Here is a 26,626-nt window from a genome sequence, read left to right as displayed (position 1 = left end):
AAAAAATATATATATATATATATTTCTGTCTTTAAGGGGGTTGGTGAAGAAAAATGAAACACTAGGACACCCTGCCACTCACTGTGATGGTGGATGACGTGAGGGCAGGATGCAGATTCAATGATGGGAGGGAATAGCTTTTACTGATTGAGCACTTACTAAGTGACCTTACTCTAATCTCATAGTAATTCCTCCATGTGGCTCCTGCTTGGGGAAGTGACCCACCCAAGGTCATGCAGCTGGGAAGGACAGAGGCTGGAGTCAAAGCCAGGGCTGGCTGACTCTTTACCACACTTGCTTCTGGCTCTGTAGATTTCCAATATCCAACGCTGCTCACCTAGTCAGTCAACAGGTGTTCATGGGACCCTACCAAGTGCCAGGTCCTGTGCCAGCTGCTGGAGATAGAGTGGTCAACAGGTAGTCATAGCCCTACTCTTGGCACACGTCCTTGGCCCCTGTCCATTCTCCCCTGAGCAGTGAGGACGGATGCTGACTTGTGATCAGGAGGTGGTCCTCAGATAGGAAGCTCTAAGTCAGTCACTTGTCCCACCGTAAATCCTTTGACCTTGGTCTGCATTACAAAACAGCTCTCTGGCCAGGGTAGGGGAGCCTGGGTTCCACCCAACACCTCCATTTGCATCATTCTCCCAGTGACACCCATAGGTAAGTCAAAAATTTCCCAAACCAAACATAGCTAGGGCTGTACCCATCGAGCAGCCAGCAAATTTATGTTCAGTGAGATTCCTTCTGGGACACATCTGGGACCCATAGGACACCCAAAGATTTGTCCCCCAAAAAGTGAAAAAGGCACCCACCCTTCCAGGTGTCTGTCTACATCAAGCCAGATGTTGAAGACATGCAGAAGAGGGTGACCGCACTGTCCACCTTTCAGCTGGGCGTTCTTTGGTGCCTTAAAGACATGGCCACACTCCACTTTTTTGTCCTGGTCACTTCCTCCCTAGATTTCTTCCCTCCATTCTTCCTCCCCCCAGATCCATAACTCTGGATGTTTCCACTGTTGCTGGAATCAGAACCTTCGGGTTTTCCATTTAACCAGGGCGTTCCCCTTTTTAATAATAGCAAGTACAGCTGCAGGGTACCCTTGGCAAGAGGGGGGAAAAAAGGCAAACTAACCATTTCCAAGTTTCTGATCCGCTTCCAGGTTTGTTACAAGTCAAAAAAGGAAGAATAATATGAAAAAGGCTGGAGCCCATTTTGGAAAATCATAAAATTACACATTCCAGTCTTTAATACTCCAATGATCCACTGCAGAGTCCGAAGAAGACTCGATACTGGCTCATTGATGAAAGCAGGTCCGAGCATTCTCAAATTCCTCTCGAACCTCACCGCATTGTAAAGACATTCCGAAGCAAGCGTCCAACTTCAGGTTGTGATAAATGCTTTGGATGTCATCTTCGTTTTTGGGGGGTTTTTTGGTTTTTTTTTGTTTTTTTGTTTTTTTGGTTATGGTTTGGTTTCTGCCTTTTTACTGGGAACTACCTTAAATGATCAGCAGCAAAAGATCTCTCTCCCTGCCAAGGGATGAGGGGCTGTAGTCTCGGGTCAAGTCCCGGATGAGATGAGTCCACAGCTTGGTTTCAGAAAGGTGTGTGGGAAGAGTGGTCCTGCACCCAGCTGAGTGCCGGAGAGCAGTAAAGCTCTTCCGGATCCTGCCCACCGCTCACCGCACAGCCCCGGGGCAAACCTGGTCCCTTGCATTTTTCTGGACGCTATTGATTCTGGAAAAAAGTGGCTTTAATGATGAATCCAGGACACGGATTTTTAGGGCACAGAGTTATGTCTTTGGCTCTTGCTGGCTATGTGACCTTGGACGAACCACTGGGACCATTTGGATCTCAGTTCTTGACTGTCCATGACAATAATGCAGAAACTCCATCAGGAATGGAGTTGTTAATAAGCAGTCTGTCTAGCTTTCCTGCACATAAAGGAAGTGTTTAAGTCTTATCTGGCTTTCCCCACTTGGAAGGTTGGGCAGATGGCTCGGTGAAGGTCATCCAATACCTGAAGGAATTTGGGTGGATCCCAGAGCTGGGAAACACTGGGCTGCGTTCACATCACTAATCCCATTGAGCCGATATTGCCACCATCCCACGTGGGTCATTTCCCTTGGCGACAGTTCGTTCAGCCCAAGCCCCCAGAGGTAGAGTGGTGAGCAGCCCCTGAGTGACCGGGCTGAGTGACCTTCAGCAACTCTAAGGTGGGGCTATATCCAGGCCTGACTCACCTAACAGTGCTCTTTCAGCTGGACAGCCCAGCCTTTCAGCTTTCATGAAACTCCTGTTCAGATGGATGGATGGGTGGAAGGGAGGGAGGGAGGGAGGGTGGTGGGTGAGTGGGTGGACGGATGGGTGGAGTTTAGCTCTTGGCTTACAGTAGAAAGGACTGGAATGCTGTTGTGGGACTACCCTTGATTAGGAATCAAAAGACTCCAGCTCATACCTCACTCAGCCCTTATGTGAAGCCACTGGTTTACTTACTTGCTGACCTGCCTCGCCCAGTGGAACACGAGTTTCATGGGGGCGGGGCTCTGCCATCCTGCCCTTCTCCCAAGCACCGTGCCCAGTGCCCAGTAAGTGCCCAGTCAATATAAGCCTGATGATGCAGCCCAGGTCTGCCCTCGCCGCCACTCACCTCAGCAGTCTAGCCCACCTCCTAGTCCTCTGCTTGCCCTGCAGAATGGGCAAGAAGGACATGTCCTCTGGCTCGAGGAGCACAGGGAGGATCCAGTGAAGAAAGCCACGTGAAATCGCTCTTAAAGGCACATCACACTGAGAAAACGCATCCTGCAAAATCACTTACTATAGGCAATGCCCCTTCCCCTTGCTCCTCTGGCTTCCCTTTGAATATCCAGTGCAGTAAGTGGCTGGCCTGAAATCTGTATCTGGGTTGCCTTGGGTTTCTAGTGGGGTAGGGGGCTATCAGGGTAGGAGGGGGAGGAAGGCGGACAAGTGCTCTCCCAGGCCCCGGGGTCCTGGCTGTGGTTGAGTGGCGTTGATAAAAGACCTTCCCGGCTCCATCCATCGGGATAGATAGTTTGGAGACAGCTGGGCCCAAACACAAGGAGCCCTCTGGCCTGCCCGGCCCTTTGACATTTCATTACACCGGCCTCCTGGGCTCATTGGAAGGGAGACAGACAATGAGGGGAAGTCAGATAGTGAGTGGGGCAGGCAGGGGCCAGGGGAAAGCCACCCATGGAGTTATCACTTAACGGGAATCCCAAACTGGAAGGAAACCTCCACTGATTCCTTATCACTTTACAATGGAGGCTGATGATGAATTGCTTTTTGTCGTCTTGAGGCAGGAGGACAGACAGAGCTTGGCTGGAATGTTGCCTGTCCCTGGGAGCTTTCCTTTGGGGGCAGAGGGAGGTGAGAAGGGCAGAGGTTTCTGGAAAGGTGAAGGGAGCCCTACAGGGTGTGTCCCATGCACCCCCAGTGCATAGATCGCAGTGTGGATGGATTGGGGGCGGGGCCACTTGCCAGCTGGGTGACGCTGGGCAGGTTACTCAACCTCTCTGAGCCTCAGTTTCTGCATCCGTGAAAAGGGTAATTCTTCACCTCCTTATCACCAGCCCGTCACTGCATCCTGATTCCACCCACATCTCCCGCCCTTCTCCCCGCATCCTGGTCTGAGCCACCATCAGCTCACTCCCGAGCCCCTGACCGCCTCTCAACCGAGCTCTGGTACTAATTCTAGCCCTGCCTATCACAGCCGAGTGACACCCCAAACAAACCAAGTCCTGTCACGCTCAGTTTAAACCCCTCCAATGGCTGCCCGTTGGTGTTCGGATAAAAGCTAAAGTCCTTTAAATGGCTCACAAGGGCTGGCTCCGTGCTGGCCCCTGCCCTCCCCTCACCGAGTTCCAGCCTGTCAGTCACTCCCCGAGGGGGGTGGGCCCATCTTTGTGCCTGACACTCAGTAACACCCTCTTCTCCTATCCAATGACTCAGAGCTAAAATTCTCCCCCGACCCCCCTAGGCTGATACCCCTTCATGTTCATAAGCACTTTGTGTATCTCCTTTACAGTATCCGATCACCATTTCCCCCAAACAATCATGTAATGATGTCACCATAGTGTCTGATCTGCTGGGACGATGAGCTGCATCAGGGCAGGATGGTGGCGGCTCACGCTCATTGAGCACTTACTATGTCAGGTCCTGTTTTGGGTGCTTTATGTGGATGATCTCATTCCATCCCCTAACAAGCCCACAGGGTGGGAACTGTTATTATCCCCATTTTGCAGAAAAGGTAGTTGAGGCTCAGAAAGTCAAAGCATCGTGCCCAGGGCCACACAGCGGGAAAGCGTCAGCTATGGCGCTGTCTTGCAATGGACCAGCCACCAACGCCAGCCTCCACCTGAAGTTGACCATGTGTTCACACGGGGATCCCGCCAAATCCCCCGTGAAAGTCCACGGCTCCCGTGATCGAAAGCGGGTCACCGGCCAGGAATGCACTTTATAAGGACGCTGCTATAAATACTGTACCGAAAAAAGCGCCTTGATTCTTTTCAACTTCTTCCTCCTCTTCTTTCGTCTGGCCTTAATTTAATAGGCAGAGCTCCCTAATTCAAACCTGCTGAGCTCTTAATCAGCACGCTTGACCCAGTCGCGCGAGCAAATCTGCAGCGGAGGATGCCATTTTGAGGTTGTAACTGATAAGCAAAGGTAACACTATAGCGCAGTGGTTGGGGCCCAGGCAGAGTCTGCAGACCTGGTGTGGGTTCAAATTCCACCTTCGAGAACCGCCAGCCTGTGATTTTACCTTTCTGAGCCTCGGTTTCCCCACCTGTAACATTGGTTCATGGAAGCACCTACTTACTAGCGTTGCTGAAAAGGTTGCAGTCTGGAACCTAGGCAGGGCACCCTTAGGTATAACAGGAAATAGGTGTCCGGGCAGGGACCTGCTCCGTGAGACACTCCTCACCCTGCTCGCGCCTGAAGATGCAGACATGTTTGCAGGCATCTGGTCTGCAGCCCATCCGGCAGCGGACCTGTGGGAGTCGGGCCAGGGGCCTGGTGGGGTGATATTGTTCAGGCCTTTGAGATCCAAGGAGCTTGGATGGGCTTCAGGTAAATCCGGAGCCCTGGGCCTCACCCAGGTCAGCTCCCCGGCCTGGGCTTGGACCAAACACAGCTCTTCCCTCCTTCAAAGTGCAAGATGAGTAAATGTCCCATCGCCAACCCCATCAGTTTCCTCATGTAACCCCGGCTCCAGAGAAAGCCACCAAAGCATCGTTTCCATTGGTTCTAATTACTGAGTTGTGTGTTTTTTAAAGGGCCAAACACTGGGCACTGGACCTCCAAAGGCATCGTGCTGGCTGCTGAGGCTAAGGCTAGGGTCTGGGCCTGCCCGAGCGAAACAGTGACTCAACCCTGTGCTATTGAGTCAACCCTGCGCTAACACCAGCTTAATAGCACGACATCGTCACACCAAGCCTACGAGACAGGTCCAATCATAAGCCCTTATGGTCAGATCTTTTTTAAAAGGAGGCATAGAGGAGCCATGGCCAGTTTGGCTCAGTGGCTGGAGTGTCGGCCTGTGGACTGAAGGGTCATGGGTTCGATTCCCAGTTAAGGGCATGTACCTCAGTTGCAGGTTCAAACCCTGGCCCTGGCCCAGGCGGGTGCGGGAGGCAATCAGTTGATGTTTCTCTCTCTCCCCCGCCACCTCCCTTTCACTCTCTCTAAAAATCAATGAGTAAAATATCCTCGGGTGAGGATTAAATAAATAAATGAGGCCTAGAGGAATTAAGTAACAGGCTCCTAATCATGAAAATTTGCACCTGGCAAAGGTAAGATTCCTCCCCAGTTGTCTGATTCTGCAGACCCCGGGCATAAGCACGAGGCTAGATGGCCCCGTCCCTGTGTCTGTTTTCTCAAGCCTCCGCCTAGGTGAGCAGCCTTCTCTAGTTCCCCCCGGCACACGCTTTCTGGAGGGAGACCTGCCACTTATGCAATCACAGCCACCACTTCCTGGGTGCTCACAGGGTCAGGTGCTGCAGGAAACAGCGCCATTTACAAAGCAGGAAACTGGGACACCTGCCCGGGGCCACACAGGAAGCTGATGGGAAAGGTGAGACTCGAGCCTGCGTTTCCGTGGCCCCATTGCCTGCCCTGTCCTCACCGTCCCGTCTACAGTTCACACCAAGCGATGGTTCCAGTACGCTGAGCTCAACCACACCGCCATGGCACCTGCTTCGATTCTGGCTCCAAAAAATGGGCCACCAGAAATTCCCTGCCTTAATCTAGTCCCTTTGGACTCAAGTGGCTGAGGAAAAGTCATCCATTTCTTATTTGGCAAAGGAAACTATGATGTCTCAGATGCCAGCCCAGTAGATTGGAAAAAGGGATGCAAAGAGGAAGAAAAATCAGTTGTGCCTTTTTCTTTTTTCCTTTTGTGCTGATTTTGATCTGGAGAGGAAAGGAGAGCTCAGAATCCCCCTGGGAGAAAGCCTGGCGCGTGCACTAACGAGGCACATCCAATTAGGACCATCCCAGCAGCGTGGCGTGTGATGCACCGGGAATGCTGGCAGCAGCCTGCCTGTCCACTCGTGGGAGTGGCCACAGATTCCCAGTTAAGGGCATGTACCTCAGTTGCAGGTTTGAACCCCTCATCTTAAGTTACCCTAATCTGAATAGCTTGCTGCTTTGTGCCTTAGAATTTCCTTTTGAGCTGCAGTACTTCCTCCTTCTGAGGCAGTACTTCCTCTTCATCACTTAAAAAAAATGAGGCAGCTCCAGCTGCAGACATCCACAACATACTCTGAAGTTTCAAAAAATGCAACTTGCGAAATACAGTTTGATATCAACTGCTAAACATAAGCACAAAACTGTTTTTAGTTCTGTGTGTGCATGTCTGTAAATGAGTAAAATAGGTCTGGACCTTTTGAATACGTGTTCCCCGAGGAAGGGGCTAGAACTGGGGGAGGAAATGTTTTGCTGGTATGGTTTTAATTTCTTACAATCTCTATGTATGTTTGTATTGTTTGCATTTTCTTAAGAAATAAATGTAGTTGTGTATACTTTTTTTTTCCCAAGGAAAGGAAAGAAGTAGAGAAAGGCACACCGGGCAGGGGATGCCACACTTACCTTTCCTCTTGGTGCAATGGTAAATCTGGCTGTGCTCCTGGGGCAGTGGGTACGGATTGGGTGGGGGCAGAAGGTCCTGGGAGGGTCCTGACACACCATTCTCGCACTGGTACTGGGACCCCAAGTTGGATGAGGTGGAGAGAGCTCGAGGCTCACTGCTGAAAGGGCTGTGGTTGGAGGCCACTTTCTGTCTCACTGTGCTCCTGGGAACCACGGGATATTCTTTACTGAAAGAGAGAAGATGGGAAACAACATCGATCAGTGCTCTGGTACAGATCCCCCCACTGGCTGAACCAGGAGCCATCGAATCCACCAGAAAAATCACAGAATAAGAAACAAAGGGGTCTTTGATGAGCAAAGTGATCCAATTATACTCAAGTACATCATGTGTCTTGGATATACATATTTGGGCACTAACTTTTCATGCCTTATACAGTAGGCAAGTAGGTTTATGAATAGTTCTACATGTATACAGACGGGTAAATGGGTCAGGAATGGTGGCAGATCACTAGGATAGTCAGGGATGACCCTAAGTTACCCTAATCTGAATAGCTTGCTGCTTTGTGCCTTAGAATTTCCTTTTGAGCTGCAGTACTTATCACCACTGACTTAATATTTCACTTCTCCATGCCTTCATTTTCCAATGGATATAATAAAGATCTCCAGTCCAGAGGGGTGTGGAGAGAAGAAATGACTTAATACAGTGAGAAACTGAATAATAATGGGCACATATGAGTGCTCAACAAATGACAACCATCATTGTTATTGTCATTGTTAATAGAATTGGTTTCCTTGGCAATATATGCATTTTATTGTATGCATTTAATCATATTATTCTGAGAAGTAATCCACAGTGTTCACCATGGCAGGGAGGGCCATGGCGCTACACAGGTTCAGAATCCCTTCCCCAGAAGAAATATGTATTAGTAAACCCCAAACGTCGTCATGCTTTTTATCATGACCCCGAACCAACTCTTCTTTAACTGAGTGCATTTTTTAAAATTAAGTTTGTATCCAAATAAGTTTAGCCTCACTCTGAGCAATATCCATGAAATTATGGGCTTGCAATGCTAATTATGTTTCCTGTAATACTGTTAAAATAAATCCTTTCCTATTGAAATTGAAGAGTACAGCTGAAATCATCCCACGGAAGAAAACACTACACCTAACACATTTTTGAAGGATGCTTCATTAACCCATTTTATCCTCTCCATGACTGTAGGAAGTGGGTGCTGTTCTTGTCCCCATTTTACAGATTAGGAAACTGAGGCCCGGAGAGAGTAAGCAACTTGCCCATGGTCACAGAGCTATAAAGAGAGCACCCGACACCTAATCCAACAGTCCCCTTAATGATTTCTAGACAATCTCCTAATTACTCCTGTCAATATTTAAAACACAATGTGCTTTTAGGGGGGCAGGGGTGTGGAGTTCACCACTCCCACCCCCAGGGGTGTAACAGCCCCACTCTGGGCCCCTGCCTTTGTTTGTCATGTGAAAGCACGTCAGAGTGGCCAGGCAGGGACATATAGTGTCTGCCAAGTTTCCATGAGGCTCCAGACACCCTCAGGACACCCAGGGGTCTCCTCGCCCAGTTTTCCCGTGGCATGTGCCATCTCAAAACCAAAGCTGGAGCCATCCTGCGCAGCCACACCACTCAGAATCTCTCCCTGGGGCCCGCAGGCTGAAAGGAATGAAATTAGCTTTATAGTTCTCGCTTTGCGGCTCCAGCTACGTCATGGAAAATGAAGACGAAGAATTGTAATAATAATAAAACATAAAAGCTGTCAGATCTTGCTGGCAATTCCGTTTGGGTCTGCTTAGTAGAAGGGCTGGGCTGTCGGAGCTCCCCAAGAGGAGGGGAATCTCTCTTAGTTTTATATTATTAATGGAGATGGCTTTTTCTTAGTTAAAGAAAATAACTCCCAAAAATGTTGGCTGAGGGAGTTTACAAGAGAAGGCATCAATGGGCTCTGAGGAATTCTACATTCTGGCATTGCCAAATTGCAAAATTACTGTCTGGGAAGGGCAAATCCTGCCTTTGATTACTAACATGCACAGAAATGGGAAGCCATTTCACCCCAATAACCTCTTGTCCCTCACAGCTTCCTTCTCGCCAAGGAGCTTGAGACGTCATCCCCACCATCCATCACTCACATCTCGGTGCCTGAAATACAAGGGCTGCAAGCCCATCTGACAGGTGTCAAAACAGAGGCACGGCAAGGTGAAGTGACATCTCCATCGGCATGAGCCGATAGAGGCGAAGGGACGAAATGCTACCACCAACAGCATGCAGGCAATTTCCACTGGGCTCCTCAATGGACCCATCAAAGGAACATGATTAGTAGCAACGCAGTGAAAATCTCTAAAGTGCTTGTGATGAAGAGAGAAATTACATTCCTCCACAGCTTGAGAGCATCATTGAAGAATCCAGGGCACAGAGGATTAAAGTGAAAGTTGAAAAGCCTTGTGTATCTGGAGAGGAGGGCAGCAACAGAGGGCTGGTGTTTCATCGCCATCACATCATCATCACCATCACCATTATCATCACCACCATCACTATCACCATCATCACCACTACCACCACCACCATCACCATCACCATCATCACCACTACCACCATCGCCACCACCATCACCATCACCATCATCACCACTACTACCACCATCATCATCGTCACCATCCTTCTCCTCATCTTCCTCCTCCTCATCCATGTTGTTCTGTGTCTTCTAATGTCCTAGCCACTGTACTGGTTGACTTACATACTTTCCCTCATTTGATCCTGGCAAGAACTCCATTTCATCAGTATGATTAGATTTACTTTAGAGCAAGCATGTCAAACTCGTGACCCGTGGGCCACGTGCGGCCCACAACAAATATTTTTGTGGCCCAGCCAATATAACGGTATGTAAGAAACATTTTAATAATTTTGTAACTTAATTTTTACAATATCCTGTTATACATAATTATTAATAACAAACTACAAAGTTCACTAATGACTGATTATATAATCGTGTTGCATTCATTTCCCTTACACGCCTTACGTGCAGGCGCACCATTTCTCTCCACTATTACTAGCAGCGAATATTTTAGCAGCTGATGTCCACGTCATTCGTCTTGGACTGACTTGTTTGGTGTGCACAATAGGAAATATTTCACTTTCGGAGAACAAGAAAAATAGGTTTATTTGCATTATGCTTATTAATTTGTGCAGTTACTCAATGTCTGGTAAGTTAATGTTCAAGAAAAAATTAATTTTTATCAAAATGTTCTATTTTATGTTAACGATTACTCATTTATTTCAGCCGTTTGTATTCAGCATGTCTCTATCGAAATAAACCTATGTTTCTATGAAAATTGAAGCTTTTGCTTTTTCGCGGCCCACATCAACTTAAACCTTGTGTATTTTGTCTGTGTTAGCCTTTGAGTTTGACATGCTTGCTTTAGAGGTAAAGAAATTAAGCTGCAGAGATGTTAAGCAACTTGCCCCAGATCACACAGCTAAGAAGAGGTAAAGCTGTGCTCCAGCCCGGGTCAGCTATTCCAAAGATCTTGCCAACGTACACTTGGCAATAGGAAATTGCTGCCTTCACACCGACTGACTGCGTGGGCAACACAACGTCCTGTGAAAAAAGCTTCCTGGTGATAAGAGAGTTGGGTATTGGCTACCCCCGGGCAATATCAAGTTCTACTGGCCAATCTGCTGATCCTACTGTTTGAGGAACTTAGTTTACCATCAAATCCCACTGCTCTCGCTGTATCAACAGCTGTGCCTACATCCTGCCAGCTCGCTCTGCTGAATCTGGGCTCCCGGGACACCCGCCGAGTCCTGAGCACCTCCTTTCACTCTGGGTGTCGGAGCCCGCAGACCAGCCTCTCCCGGGCCCTCACATTCTGTTCCACGTGAGTGAGTGCGATGAATGACGCCATTGTTGCCAGGTCTGGGTTGTAAAACGTTACAAGGGAATATTGAGATCCAGGGCCAAACTGCACCCACAGCGTGCCGCCAGCTAACGAACGCCCCTGAGAACCTTTTTCCACCGCAGCGTCTGAATTGGCCCTTTCACTGGAGCAGGTGGCCGCTGCTGGCGAGCGCGGAGCTGGTGTTGTTGTTGTGCCCTGCGCTGCTTACTCAGTGTCTGGCAGCCTTTCTCAAACAAGCAGGGCAGCGGGCAAGGCCAGGGACTGTGGCATTCCTGTTCTGGGGTGGCGGGGGCGGGGGGGCGGATTCCTCGGGCCAGCACTGGGTCTTCGATTAAAACTCACGAAGGGCCCACAAGCCCGCCACAGCTGTTGCGATGATTAACTCTCTACTCTTCTGTGCTTGGGGAAGTTATTCTGATGTCATGTGTGGACACGCGAGGAACGGGGTGCTTCACCCAGGTGGGACTTTACTCAGTGCAATAATCACGCTCTCCTTCCCATCTACATTTGTTCTATTACTTGGTTCACACCACACTAGGTTTGGGATTCAGTCCCCAGTTGGGGTGCGTACCAGAGGCAATGGATCAATGTTTCTCTCTCACATCAATGTTTCTCTCTCTCTCCCTCCCCCTCCCTCTCTCTCTCTTTCTCTCCCCCCCCCCTTTTCCTTTAAAATAAACAACAAAAACATATCCTTAGCCAAGGAAGAAAAAAAAAGAAAGGCTTGGCATACATTTGGGACACACAGCTCAATAACCACCACCCTATAAATCACACATGACTGTATTTTGAAGCAGTTCTTATCGTGCAAGGGCTTCGAATGGTCTATGAATAGCCCCCTCCCCCATTTATCAGATATTTAGGGCTTGTCTGTGTTCTAGGGAGTGGTCCATCCTGGCATCAGCCTCTTAGAAGGGATCTGTAATTCACACAAGAAAAGGTTGTGAGCGACACTACAGGGGTGGCTCTGGAGTCACAGGGCAAGTCCTGAACCAGCTGTGTGGACGAATCATGACATCTCCCTTCGCCTCAGTTTCTCCATTTGCAGATGGGGCAACAAGACCCGTGTCCCATGTCACAGTTGCGAGTCCCCGAAGCAAAAGCTGGCTGTGAAGCCACAGATAGGAAAGGTCGTGTCGATGCAGGCTGAATGCGAGGGGCTCGCAGCAACAGCAGCGGAATCGTGTTGTCAGGTCCCTTGGGTTGAATTGAAGAGCCAATATTTGAATTCAGTCTCCTTTTAACGAATCAAAGCGTGTCTTTGCTTTAGTGGGTTGGTGGGAAGGTGAAGAGACATGGTCAAAGGCTAAACCTTGTCCTTCTGGGAGCCGGGAGGCCGGAGAGGCCAAGTCTAACTGAGCTCAACCAGACAGCTTCCTGGACTCAACAGGACTGTGCCGAGGCCTCCTCTGTCCTGATAGGAATACGTGGGGGCCCCCTGGTCATGCAGAAGTCAGTCAAGGACCGCTTGGTGACCTTCAGTGCAAATGGGACCATTGCAAAGTTACCCCAAAGCAACAGCCCTGGTAGGAATGCCAGCTGTTCCGTGTGCTGGTCTAAAAGCCTGCCTGTCCTCGGGGGGGTGTGGGGAAAACACCTACAGGGGAATGGTCTCTAAGGAAATCATTTCTAACGTAGGAACATTAATTACTGGGATGGAGTCATTGAGAATCAGGGCTTAGAGTGGGGAGGGGCGGAGATGGGGAAATCTCTCTAGGGGAGTGGGCTTCAAAGTTGACTGCATACTGTAATCTCCTGGGATTCTTTTTTCAATACCAACTCCTGAGCCCACCCCCAGAGACTCTGACCTTTGGCCTTCTGCAGTGCAACCTAGACGTCAGGAGTGTGTAAAGCTGCCCAGGAGAAAGCAGCCTTAGGCAAGTGACACTGAATCCTACCCCATGAAAGGAAACCAGAGCCCTGGTTGTTTCTGCGGGGAGGGGGAGGCGGGATTCCCTGGGATGGGGCCTGAGGGAAGTTCCAGGGGTGGAGGGGTGTTCTATCTGATGAGAGAGGCTTGGGTTTTACAGGTACAAGTATGTGCACTTGTCAGAACGTGAATGGTGCGCATGAGGTTTGTGCAGTCCACTGTGTGCAAATTTTACCTGAAGTAAAAAATTGTAAACAACAATAGAATCCTCCCTAGTTAATGACATGCATGCCGAAGTCTATAGGATGGAATGTACGCAGGTCTGCAACTTGGTTTGAGATGCATCAAAAAATAATAGGATGGATGAATGGATAGATGAATTAATGGATGAATGGATGGTGGATGGATGATGGATAAATGGATGGTGGATGGATGGATGATGAATGGATGAGCAGGTATGTTTGGGAAGAGCAGGTGCGTTTGGGCAGCGGGTGGGGTGAAGGGTGGAGACAGTGTTGCAGATAAACGGGAAAGGAGAGGAGGACTGTTCTGAGCATCCATATCCTCAACGGGACAACCATGAGCCAACATGGGACCCTGGGGGCGCGGCTACAGCGTTTGGACAGGTTCAAGCCTTGGACTGAGGAGAGGGCACAGTCCTCTCATGGCCACGTGCAAGTCCCAGCTTGGAGGGCAGGGCCCTCCCAGCACAATTATAGCCAACAGCTATAGTTGTAACTTTGAACCTATGGTCCGAACACATAGCCCCACGTGCCTGAGTGATGTGGGCTTGCTAGAGTTCAGGTGCATGTAGTTGAGTAGGATTGAAACCCACGAGAATGCTGTAAACATCTTGATCATGCCCTTACTTTGCCTCGTGGCATCTGCTATAAAATACACGGCTTGTGGGCGCCGGCGCTGTCTCTCCATCCAGGAGCAGTGTCCCACCCAGACCCAGTTTTCATTCTCTTGTCTATCTTAATCCTTCACCGCCCCCTCTCAGGGTCACTGAACCAGGCTGAGCTGGAGTGGCACATAAGGCGCCCTGGGGCTGAGTATGCCATGGCCGTGCCGGCTCGCCACAGGACCCCTCGGGACAAACCTCAGTTTCACGGAAGAGGCTGGCTCATCGTCCCAAACACAAGCCCCCTCCAGTTTTAGATCAATCCACACTGCCCTTGGGAACCATGTGCCTCGTCAGAAACGCAGCAAGCAGTGAGAGCAGCGCCTCTCCAGAACCTTGACTTGGAAACCAGGCCTCATTATGGGCGTTGGGATTGCCTTTAACCACAAGCATGAGCTACAAGAGCACTGTCTTCCCTTTGAAAAACCGTCTGAGCTGAGGAGCTGGACATGAACTAAGATCAGGAAGGACGGGCTGGAGGCGGCGGGAAGGCTCCCTCGGAAGGACATCACCTTCTAGGGTCCCATGAAGCCCAGGAAATTGTTAGTGAGTTTTTCAGAGTCCCTTGCTTTCATTGCATTTTCAAAGGGGGGTTGAGACCCCGATTAAGCCCCACCCTAGAGGTAGAAGATGGAGGAGGTGGGCATGAGCATCTCTGAGGCTGGGAGAACGGTCCATTTCCAGTGCAGGTGTGTAGAGATGGCCCTGGACCGGTCTAGCGGGGCCATCGTGGGCTCCAAGCGTTCCTAGCCGCTCTCTGGTTGGGGGGCTCAAACTCCAGCCACAGAGGAGCCTCAGGGTCCCCCCACTCTGTAGGCTGCTTCCCCAGCACATCAGCTGCCCAGGAAAAGACAGGACGTACAGGCAACCCCAGCCCTTCCGTGAGGAGTTCTGAAGACACCACTGCTGCCAAGTGTGGCACGGCCACAATCTTCTAGGCCCCCGAAAATGCTCCACAAAGACGGTGTGTGGCGGAAGGGCCAGGCAGACTCAGTGCGAGGCAAAGCGAGAAGCACCTGCGGCTTGTTCCCCTTCTGGGTTTGTTCTGAGCGGACGAGGGGCGGAAGGGGGATCGGCTCCACCTAAGGAAGCCAGGCCTCTGCACTGACCAGCCGTGTGACCTGGGCAAGCCAGCCGGCCTCTGGCTCCACAGGACCGGCCCTCCCTCACGCCTAACCTTTGTTCCGGGCCTGCCAGGGCCGTGTTACAGCATGTGGGCACTCTCTGACTCTCCTTCTGTCTAGAGGAGGGATGGCAATCAGGACACACGCGTTACCGCCTGTCACCCATGCAGCAGCCCTGCGGGTGGCTCCATCATTATCCCCGTTTTACAGATGAGGACATAGAGGCCCAGGGGAGTCGGGGAGCCTGGAGCTGCTCCATGTGGTAGTCTGGACCCAACTCCAAAGCCTGCTTCTCCAGCTGTGGACCTGTTCCCCTGCGTGCTGATTCCCCTTTGCAGCCCAGTGCCTGGCATACAGTAGGCACTTAATAATGCGTGTTAGCTGAGTAACAAAGCAATAGCTCAAACACTGAATAAGTGAATGAGTCTCCGGCCTCATTTGCCCTCCTGCAAGAGGGCTTGGAAGGCAGGGGCGGATGCCGTCTCCTGGGGTCCCTTCTGCCTCTAGAACCCCAGTGTCACCCTGTCACACCGCCTCTCCAGGTGACTTTCAGAGATCTTTAGAATCTGACCCCGACTCCACACCCCAAGGCTTCTTGACCCCTGCCCAATTCTCCTCTGCTTGAACCAGAAAACCCTTCTCCCCATCGGATTCCAATCCCCTTCTCTTTCCATAAAGGTGTCTGTCTGTCTGCCCCCACCCCCTCCACCCCCACCCCACTGGTCCCGGCATCGTGGGCTCCTCGGCAATTCAGAACTTGTCTGAGCGCACCTTCGAGTGCAGCAAAGTTGAAAGAAAGCCATGTCCTATAAACACTCAGAGTACTCTAGACCATTTCAAACAGCGTCGAAGCCCCCGCACCTTTCTTATTAGATGAGCGTTTAGGTGCATTTCCCAAATTCCCGCCATTTTCATAGCATCTTGACAACGTTCACCCAATCTTGATACCAGCTCTATGCTTTTTAGTTAATATTTTTCTTTAAATAATCAACCTTAATTCCTCTTCTCCTTTCCTTCCTGCCTTCTTCTCGTTCTAAGCAATGTCTATGAGATCAGGCTGATGCTCCTGTCTTCTGGGGACCCTCTCCGATCACCTGCTTTGTCCCCAGGGGAGGGGCACTGCAATTTGAAGAAATACTGGATTTCAGGATTAGATGCTTTTTAAGCCACAGACTAACCTTTCAAAATAACCTTGGCGCATATTTCAGTCCGCCTGCTAGAGACAGCATTTTTAAATGATTTTACTTTCTTCTTTGTGTTCTCCCATTTTTATAGGAAGCAGTTGCTGCTTCTGTAACTAGAAACTATAAATGAATGTTGGACAATCACTAAGGCACCATCTGCATTTTTCCAAACACGGAGAGTTAGGTGAAGAGAGATAGTGGGGTGAGTGCCCAGACGTTGGCCAAGCTAATCCAAGAGTGACTTCTGAGGGCTGACTTCAAGTTCACGCTCAGCCCTCCTTCCAATTGTTGGACTTGGAGGAAATTTCGCCCCTCCTGCGTTTCTCCCCAGCAGCTGTCACGGGGTGTGTGTGGAACAGGAAACAGGATTAGAAGATTAACAGGGAGCCTGCCCGTGCAGCCTGGCTGTTATCGCGGCCGACTCGGACAGTCACCTTCCTGGGACACTTGTCACTACCTGCTGCCCCCGGGGAGTAGGGACCACAGCCCAGAATAAACTCTGAACAAGGGCGAAACTGGGAGCAATGGGGAGTCTCACTCCATATCAGACACATTTTACTGAGCCTGGACTAGGCACCCACCCCTTTAGGCAGTCTCTCATATCCCTCCTACAAGAACCCTAGAAAGTGAACGCTACATTTATTTACGCCCTCTTCATAGATGAGGGATCTGAGGCTCCGGGAGCATCAATCGCTTGCCCACGGTCACATGCAGAGCGAGGATGGACCCAGGTGTGTCTGACTCCAAAGCCTTCTGGTAGAGCCACTCTGCTTAGTCCCCTGTCCTTCCCACAGGCCACGTTCAGGAAAAACTGGGCACATGGCCCTGTGCACTCCCCACCTGGTCACTGCTGCGTCCTCTTGTTCCCAACACAGCTCCTAACACAGCCACAAAGACCCACATGGCTCTCGGGCTGAGAGGTTTGACCCTGCCTGTCAATTACTGAGCGCCGTCAATTACCAGCCCCGCTCCTGCCCATCTGCTGTGCCTACCAGGAAAGTCACCTAACCAAACCCTCCCCAATCCACAACAGCCAGGGGCTGGTTAGGACAGCCCATTCAGACCAAATAGAGTCAGCTGCCTAAATATCTAACGGCGTGGCTAGAACTTCAGGGAGAGTCCCCAGGATCACTGACATCTGAGCTCTTAAACTCCTGTACCTCCCACCTGTCTCTCCCTCCATGGCTGCCACCTGTCCAATCAGCTCCCCACGTGCAGGGGCCTGGCCTGACCGGGAAAGCAGTGAGGGGTCCTGGGAGCAGATGGGAGTACACAGTCTGCGGCCGGGGGAGCTTCTTGGAGGAAGAGAAAGCTACAAGGTGACACTAGTGACGGGCAGGGAACGGCCAAGTGCAGGAGGAGGGGACAAGTCTGAGGCAGACCAAATGTGTTGTTCGGAGGGACAAACGTCACCAAAAGAAGTGGGTTTGGAACTAGGTTGAAGCAGAGAGGAGGCACCTGTGAGGGACAAAGCACGGGGAGTGGCCAGGCCGGAGGGGAGTGGTCATGCGCGTAGGGCTTGGGCAATCACGTGAGGAATTCTGGGCCTCCTACTGAAAACAATAGGAGGCCTAGATGTTCTAGGTGTGGAGTAACCTAGTCTGACTTGTGCTTTACAACGATGTCTTCAGGGCTACCCAGAGAATGTCCGGGAGGCGAACAGGACCGAAGTCGGGTCTAAATAAGTTAGGAGGCTTGCGCAGGCAGGAGCAGTGGTGGTTAGAATAGACGGGCTGGACGGAGACAGGGAGGTGAATCCTGAGATATGTTAAGAAGGTAGAATCAACACGACCTGGGAACTGGTGAAGTTTGAGGGGTTGATTCAAAACACCGTAAATCCATTACCCCATGTGCTCTTGACTTAGTGGGGAGGAGGGAGGGAGTGGGGGCTGGAAAAAACCCTTTGATCTCAGCTGGAACTGGGTGCCCTCCACCTGGTCCCCACGGCACAACCTGGACCCTTACCTGCTGGAGACAAGCCTTTGCCGATGGTAATCGGCCTGAAGGACTGGGCTCGGAGTGTGAACATGGCAGGAATAAAAACTACCTCCGAGCCTAGGGCCACAGAGAGTCTGCCCCCTCTCAGCCTTATGTGATATTTGTTGTCAACTTTTTTTCTGACCAGAGACTAAATCCAACTCCAGTTTCAAAATGTAGATGTGCTTAACGCCAAATGTTTAGCTACAAAAGTAGTGTACATGTGTACACGTGAAGATAATGACATTTTTATGTTTATTGAATACAGTGAATATACAATATATTAGTGTCAGGTATACAGAAAGTCAACACTAATACACCTAACGAAGTGATCACCACACGAAGTCTAATAACCATCATTGAAGGTTATCACAATGTTATTGACAATATTCCCTGTTGTACATTACATCCCCGTGACTTCATAACTGGAAATCTGCACCTTGCATTCCCCTTCACTCTTCTGCCCTTTATTTTTTAAAGTATGCAAATTAGATCTGGGAAGGCTGTTATCTGAAAACAGTTTCCACAGCGTGTATTTCTAAACCCGACGTTAAAACCACCACATAGCTACGCCTTTCTCTCAGGTCTCTTGTCTCCCTTTGAGTGAGCATGTCTGTCCGTCTGCCCGACTCCCCCTTTCTGTGTCTCCCAGAAAAGGATAAGGAAAAGCTTCCTACGTGACCTCATTTTATTTTGAAACACGAAACCCACCACCAGGGGAAGGAAAAAAACACACTTTCTTGGTCACAGGGATCAAGATGTATTTCTCATTCTCTTGCCATATGGTAACTTATTTTGGAAACATATCAAGAGGCAGAGAGAGTGTTTGACGAAATTGGCAATCCCTTCAAATCAGACCAAATTCCCACTATATACATTTGTACAGCCCCATCTATTCATCATATCAGCGACTGCGACCACAGGATATGTAAAAGTATGGAGTGATTTTTATCACCATCTCCCAATCCCCCAGTGCCCTGGACACCACGTGGTGTCGAGTTTGTCTGTATTTCAGCCCCAGGAAATCAAGTCGTTAACTTCCCTTTCATTGACCAAGAGCTGTTGCCAGAAAGAAAATCATTCATCAGCCGTGACTTATGGGGAAAAGAGAGAGAGGACTTCACTAGGAGGAGAGACGGCAAGGGAAGAGGAGCGAATGGTAGCTTTAGCCCCCTGGGCAGATGAAGGATGCCAAGACCTCGGTACATTCCACCCCCACGCTTCCAGGATACACTCTCCAGGTCGCCTGACAGAGGAAACCACATGTGAGGCCAATCAGCAAGTGGGACTCCAGGAGGCTCCTTTGCCTTCTGCTCGCTGGCTATCGGGGCTCCATTTCTCTGTCCCCGGTGGGCTGCTGGAGGGAGGCGCCTTGTGGCTGATGGCTCACATGGGCTGTTGGGGGGGGGCGGGGGGTACGTGGAGAGGAGGGAGCCCAGGAACTCACGTTCTTACCTTTGCATTCTTGACATTCTGTGCAGTTCCATATCGTCGCTGCCCCGGAAGCCTTTGGCGAAGGGATTGTTCTCGATCTTTAACTGGGTGATCTGAAGAGAGGAGAGAGCGTGATTGCTATGAGACAACCTCGGGACATGAGCTAAGATGGTGCTGCATAAAGGCAGCCTCTGGCAACCAAATATTCAGGCGGAAGCTTTGAAAAAATATCCTAGATCAGACTGCTTTTAAACAGAGAAAAGAGCCGGGATTTGGTTTGCCCATTAATTCAAGTCATACTCAGCATCATTCTGGCCAGTTTGTTGCTGTTGTTGATTTCACTCTTAGCATTTTGTGTTCCAAACACCAACTAGGCCTCCCCGGCATCCACCTCCGCATTGGAAAGGTGTGCGTGTTGGACGGTGTCACGCATCCTGCAGCTGGCAGGCTCCCCTCAGGCGGGCTTGCTTACTGCTTTCCAAGTCCTGCAATGCCTCATGTCATGTTCATTTCTGTTCCACAGGTAGACTCTGCTAGCTCAGGTGGAAAACGCTGTCTAATTAAATCACTAACGGATAGAATTATAGCATATATAATGGCTATCGAGCAGTTGCCAGACCTCTTTCATTTTTGAGGTAAGGAAGAAAGAGCCCTCTTCTTGGATACTTTTGTTGCAATGTACGAAGTTTAGTCATAGAACAGGGCCTTTGGGTCAAGGCCCAGATCTTCCATGTCAACCATCACACACATTCTATGAGGATGAGTGAACAGTAGCAGGTCCGGATGCGAGGGCGCCTCTATCTGGCATTTGCCGGAAATATTTCCTGACAGCTGGGTGTGAATTAATTTATATGTATCAAGTCACTCTGTGGACATTGAGGTTCAGTCACTCACGCTTGACCTTCATGGTCAGTCATCTAAATCACACCTGTACACTGGTCCGTTTAATATTTTCACTTAAAGCTAATCAGTCTTTACTTCAAGTTATTTAGTACAAAATATTATATCACTTCTATGTCCAACCAGAATCACTTGCTATTCCACAGAAAGAAAGCAATGCTTTCAGTTCTCTCTACTGGTACCCACAGAAAGCTCTAAACCAGTGGTTCTCCACCTTCCTAATGCCGCGACCCTTTAATACAGTTCCTCATGTTGTGGTGACCCCCAACCATAAAATTATTTTCGTTGCTACTTCCTAACTGTAATTTTGCTACTGTTTGAATCGTCATGTAAATATCTGATATGCAGGATGTATTTTCATTGTTACAAATTGAACATAATTAAAGCATAGTGATTAATCACAAAACAATATGTAATTATATATGTGTTTTCTGATGGTCTTAGGCGACCCCTGTGAAAGGGGTCGTTCGACCCCCAAAGGGGGCGTGACCCACAGGTTGAGCACCGCTGCTCTAAACGCAAGATGGGCTTTCTCTTCGTTACAAGGGAAGATTAGACACCTTTCAATCACAAAAGAGTCCCAACTAAACTAAGACTATCTTCCTGATGGTTGAATAAAGATAATCGAAAGAGAACAACTTTCTGTGACTCCATCATATTCATGTAACCCCCCAAATCACCTCAATCTACCCCCATAGTATAGTTACAGATGCTCAGAATCTCCGTGCGGGGTGATAGATGAAGGCGCCCTCTAATAGTGCATCTGGGGGCAGACAGTCTGGTATGTCCTGTTTTCTACAAGAGATGGCTTAGTAAGGTCTTCTAACTCCAACGCTCTATAATGAGCATAAACTTACTATGTATGTATACGCATGTGTTCATGATAAAAACATATGTAAATTGAATATTTAAAAACATGCTATATGATTCCAGTCATATGACATTTGGAAAAGACATAACTATGGAAACAGTAAAAAGATGTGTGTGGCTGCCAGTATTAGAGGGGAGGGAGGGGTGAGTAGGCAGAGCACGGGATGTTTAGGGCAGGGGAACTCTTCTGTATGATACTGTGATGCTGGGCAATGTCATTAAAGCTTGTCCAAACCCACAGAATGGACAGCGCCGAGAGTGAACCCTCAGGTGAACTGGACTTCGGGTGATGATGTGTCCGTGTTGGTTCACTGACTGTAACAAATGTCCCCTCTGGTGGGGATGTTGATAGTGAGCAGGCTGTACGTGTGGGGGGCGGGGGGGCAGGAGGAATGCAGCAAACCTGTGTACCTTCACTCAACTTTCCTGAGAACCTAAAACTGCTCTAAAAAAATCTATTACAAAAGCTTTAATATGTATGTATGCTTATTTATGTGTATACACATCACCTCCTCCCTCATCTTTTAAGAAATGATACCCATTCCTGCAGCTTTCTGATTTTGACTTGACTCTTCAGAGTCTACAAAATCCCTTTTAAAAAATGGTCTTTAAGCCCGGTCAGTGTGGCTCAGTGGCTGAGCATCAACCTATGAACCAGGAGGTCACGGTTCTATTCCCGGTCAAGGGCACATGCCGGGGTTGGGGGCTCGATCCCCAGTAGTGGGTGTATAGGAGGCAGCCAATCAATGATTCTCTCTCATCATTGATGTTTCCCTCTCTCCCTTCCTCTCTGAAATCAATAAAAACATATTTTTAAAAAACCCAAACAGACAAAAAAACGGTCTTTAAAATGTGCACTCCTGAGTCCAGTTCTGTTTCGAGTCTAAAAGCCTAATGAGGCTTTCTTTCCCACTCAGGTTTTGTCACAATAAAATGCAACCCACTTGACCATAAATTCCTTTTTTAAAGAGGGGGCGGGGAGATTCTCAAAAAGTCAAGTAAAAATCCCATCACTGACGATCTACTTAGAAAATGAGATCTTGCCCCACTCCCTGCGCCCCTCCCCTGCAGTCCCTGAAGCCAGTCCCTGAGTGGACGGAAGACACATGGGCTGTGGCCTCAGGTCTGAACGAATGCCCAGTCCGTGATGTCACTTCTCTACTGGGAGCTCGGGACAAAAGTATCGCCTGAGAGAAGAAGAAAGGGGTGGATTTGGATATTTTATCAGGCGAAGTATTTTGCTCAAACCCATTTCTTGCCCCTCGAACGGTTTACTTCTACCTAATTCTTGCACTTATCACCACAGCTTCCAAAAATGTGGCTGCATAGGGTAAGCACGATGTGTTCACAGACACTAAGGTGTGTTGATCTTGCGTACATCTTGCTTTGGAGACTAAATACAGGTCCTATAGCACGTAAGAACTACCCCTGAGGGATGTGAGCATCCAAGCTGAGCTCAGGTGAGAATTCCGTCTTATTTCCCATATGTCCACCTTACTTCCTAAGAACAATGTCTTCTTTATGTCGTCCATACAATAACCCTGTCCTTGAATTTGCCTTCGAATGTTCTACCTGTCAGCTAGCTCACCCGCGGGCGCACAAACACACGGGCAGATGCACCGTGATGTTCTACCAAAAGGCTCCCCTGCAACTGACTCCATGCTCCCTCCGCATGAGCATAAACCGGATATCCGGGGGCGGGCTGGGGCGGGGGGGGAATACAAATATAAATGCCAGCTCCAACCAGTGGGACAGAGGTTGTAAAAATTAATGAGAATAATTGTTGGGAATTCTTGCTTTTGAAAAAAAAAAGAAAAAACCCTCACGAGGGCCAAAAATCTTAATTATGTCTCTCTATTAGGGGTTCATTTCCTGGTCCCAACCAGAAAGCTCATACCTCATAAATACAGGCTCCTTGCACAATGATTTAAGCAGGAGGAAAATGCCTTTTAATGGCAAAGTAAGTTAATATCGGGGGACAGACGTGCTCGCATACACAGCCATTGTTGCAACAGCAGGGAAATGAAATGCCCACGTGACCTTTTTTTAACACCTAAATATTTCTAGGGATTGCTCCGGGAGCTGCTGACAACTCCAGCAAAAACCTTACAAAAACGTGTTTCACGGAGCGAACGTCACTGGGGAAGATTCGAGTTTTTTAAATATCTTTTTCAAGCTGTCAACCATCTGGGGAAATAACTCCCAAATCCAGCTCGGATCGCAGCTGGGCTGAGGAAATACGTTGTGTCATTAGCAGCCCGTGGGCACGCGGGGCGTGACTGCCGCCTGAGAAATGAGTCCTGTCACATCCCTGCCTCCACCCGGTACCTGGGCCCAGCAGACACCCTTGAGCCCTTTTGGCCAAAAATAAATAAATAAATACACAATCGGTGGCTCCTGTTTCCCCAAATTGCCCTGGGAAATTAACCCCCCGATTGCTTTTCTCTCCCTGCTCACTTACCCAAAGCATAATGCTGGGCAGACAGTCCTGAAATTGATGACACGATCGGTGAACGAACAAAGCCCCGAAAACGAACCTTTTGTGGTTTTGCAACCACAGTAATAAGAACTTAGTGAAAATCTCAGTCGTTCAGATTCTAAGAAAGTCAGGGTAGGAAAGAGTTTTCCAGAGCCTGCCTTTTGGATGGAGCGAGCTGCCCTGTGAATAAATCGATCGGCGACGGAGCCAGTCAATGGGATTGTCACTAACACTCCTGTGCCAGCGTCTGCGCCACACCCTTCCCTGGATTCTCATGGAATCCTCACAACGAGAACAACCAGTTAACCTTCTCCTGTCCCCATTCTACAGGCGGGGAAAGCTGAGTTCAGCAACGTGCTCAAAGTTAAATGGCTCTGAACCCAGGCCGTCTGCCCCCCGGAGTCCCACCTGAACCCGATGCAGCGGTGAAGCTCAGGCGGCTTCTACCCATGAAGTCAGGGCCTCCACACGAGGCCCCGGTGGGACAATAAAGCCACAGACAGAGTCCGCAGATCACCCTCAGCCTGGCCCGCCGACGGAAGTCACACATCACCCATCCACGTGGGCACGTCTGCAGCGGCCCTGGACTTGAACTGGAAAACTGAACTGCTTTGCACTTCCTCCCGACAAAGAACATAGGGGCCCTGCGTGCCCCCGACTGAAGTGGGGGAGACCTCACCGCGGGGAGCGTGACAGAAAGCTGTCTCTCACGAAATCCCTCTGCCAGGCTGGCTGAAAAGACCTAAATAAATGTCCAGCTCAACGGGGTTCCCTGGACCAACCAATAAAGAAAACAAGCAGTTCCTGTATGTGGTCACCAATTCCGAAATACCCACATGCGTATCTGGAGATGCACGTGTGTAGATCCATGAGCATTTACACACACCGTCTCCTAGACGCGGCTCGAAACTCACACACACACACCCACTGGACAAGCTCCTTCATGCAGGCAGATCAATAAATATATTTGTTGGAGAAGACTTTTTTTAAGTAGAAATATTACAGGGCACACAGATACCAAATTATAGCGTCATACACCTGAAATGTATATGTTAGTAACCAATGTTACCCCAATTTAATTTTCAAAGATGAGAAAAAATAGAAATTTGGGGGTGGGGAGGGGTTGGGTATAGTCACAAGTGGTTATGGCCCTAGTTTCCTGGGTATATGCATGTGTCAAACTAATCAAATGTGCACTTGCAATATTCTAGTTTATTGTGTGACCATCATGCCTCAGTAAAACTGCAAACAGAGAGAAATTTCCCCTGGATGCACCTTTGTGGTGGTGACTACACACAGCTGAGGCACTTCCCCCAAAGGGTCTGACCATCCACGTGTCTCTAGCAGGTCACTGTCCTGTGTCTACCACTTCCTTTCTGTGTGAAGCTGGGCTTTCTTGGGGGAGGGGGCTATTCGATACATTTTTGGACCCTTTGGCGGCCCGGGAGCCTTTGAGAATATATATATGTGGCAAGGAGCACCCTGGCTGCTGTTGTTTCCACTCCTCTCCCTGTGCCTGTCACCACAAGCTAAAGGGGTTTGCAGCAGCGACGGGGAGACAGGTTCCCAGCGGCCAGACTCCAATTCGCCCGAAATGGTTGCGCAGCTTTCAGGGTTTTTAGTCTTAACGTTCTGGCTCTTGTCAGTTCAACCGATGGGAGAACTCAGCCAAATCCTCTTTCCCAGGGGTCCTCAAACTACGGCCCGTGGGCCACATGCAAATACAAATATTGTATTTGTTCCCATTTTGTTTTTTTACTTCAAAATAAGATATGTGCAGTGTGCATAGGAATTTGTTCATAGTTTTTTTTTTTAAACTATAGTCCGGCCCTCCAACGGTCTGAGGGACAGTGAACTGGCCCCCTGTTTAAAAAGTTTGAGGACCCCTGCACTTTCCCTTTAAAAAGTCATTGCATTTTGGGCGCGAGCGAGGTTTCTTCGGGAGGGAAGCTCTCTCCAGACCTGGGTTCCCAGACAGGCCTTGTGGCCTGGAGGGGCTCATCCATCACAGCCGGCCTGTTGCCGACACTCTGAATGTGGAGCAGACCCACAGCATTCTCTAACTACCCGGCTTCCAGGGCTCCCCTGACACCCAGTACTGGAAGGACCTCCACGGGGTGCCTGGGAGCTGCAGGGTGCTCTTGCCCTGCTGGCCTCCCTCACCTGGCCCCACAGCCCCTGTAACTTCCTTACCTCGTAGGTGGGGATAGGACCTGTGGTGGGGGCGGGGCGTCCCATTCCCAGGTCCATCTCCTTAAGTTGTCCACGTGACCCACCCTCCCTGATCCCATATGGAACCTTCTACTTTCCCCACAGCAGCCCTCTAACCCCAAATCACTGCTTAATACTCTTAACAGTCCACACCGCACAGTGGCTGAGGCCCTTCCCAGCACCTACATCTTGCCTTGTCAGGTTCCAGATCTTTCCATAACAAGCCTTAGGAATCATTCAATCCCCCCCGCCAATACAATGAATCGCCCCCTTGAGTTTCTAAAGAACAGACATGAGCCATGATAAGTCAAGACAGCCCTGACTCCTGGGCAAGAAGAGATGATGCTCCCCCGACCTGTGGTTATGGGGCGCCCTGTTCCAAGGTCACTGCCAAGCTTTGAAATGCCCACATCAGACTGTGGATTTCGAACAGCACAGCGTGGGGTCTGGCACCATCCCACCTCTGCCCCAAGCTACAGCCACCTTCTCCCAAACAACGCATTGACCACTGCCCAGGAGCCCAGCATGACCGCCTCACCAAGCTGTGGTTTTGCAGGATCCTAGCTAAGTCCTGGGAGTGTGGTCCAGGCTGCTGGTGGCAGAGCTTGCTCGGTTTGTGTTTTTATTTTTGTAACAATGCAAA

General features: G+C 49.6%; 1 protein-coding gene across 2 annotated transcripts in view; it reads right to left on the bottom strand.

The window, feature by feature from the left end:
- TBX5 (T-box 5) overlaps positions 1-26,626 on the bottom strand; it is a 40,841-nt gene that overhangs the window by 2,766 nt on the left and 11,449 nt on the right. For both annotated transcript variants that reach the window (XM_014537718.1, XM_005863794.2), the window contains exons 7-8: positions 19,545-19,636; positions 7,110-7,336 (exon numbers count right to left, since the gene is read on the bottom strand). In XM_014537718.1, the coding sequence (XP_014393204.1) occupies positions 7,110-7,336; positions 19,545-19,636 (319 nt within the window). The remainder of the gene's footprint in view (positions 1-7,109; positions 7,337-19,544; positions 19,637-26,626) is intronic.

The sequence above is a fragment of the Myotis brandtii genome, unplaced genomic scaffold (genome assembly GCF_000412655.1).
Source record: "Myotis brandtii unplaced genomic scaffold, ASM41265v1 scaffold181, whole genome shotgun sequence".
NCBI lineage: Eukaryota > Metazoa > Chordata > Mammalia > Chiroptera > Vespertilionidae > Myotis > Myotis brandtii.
Note: the sequence above shows the minus strand (reverse complement) of the source record. Positions and strands in the feature narration are given on the sequence as shown.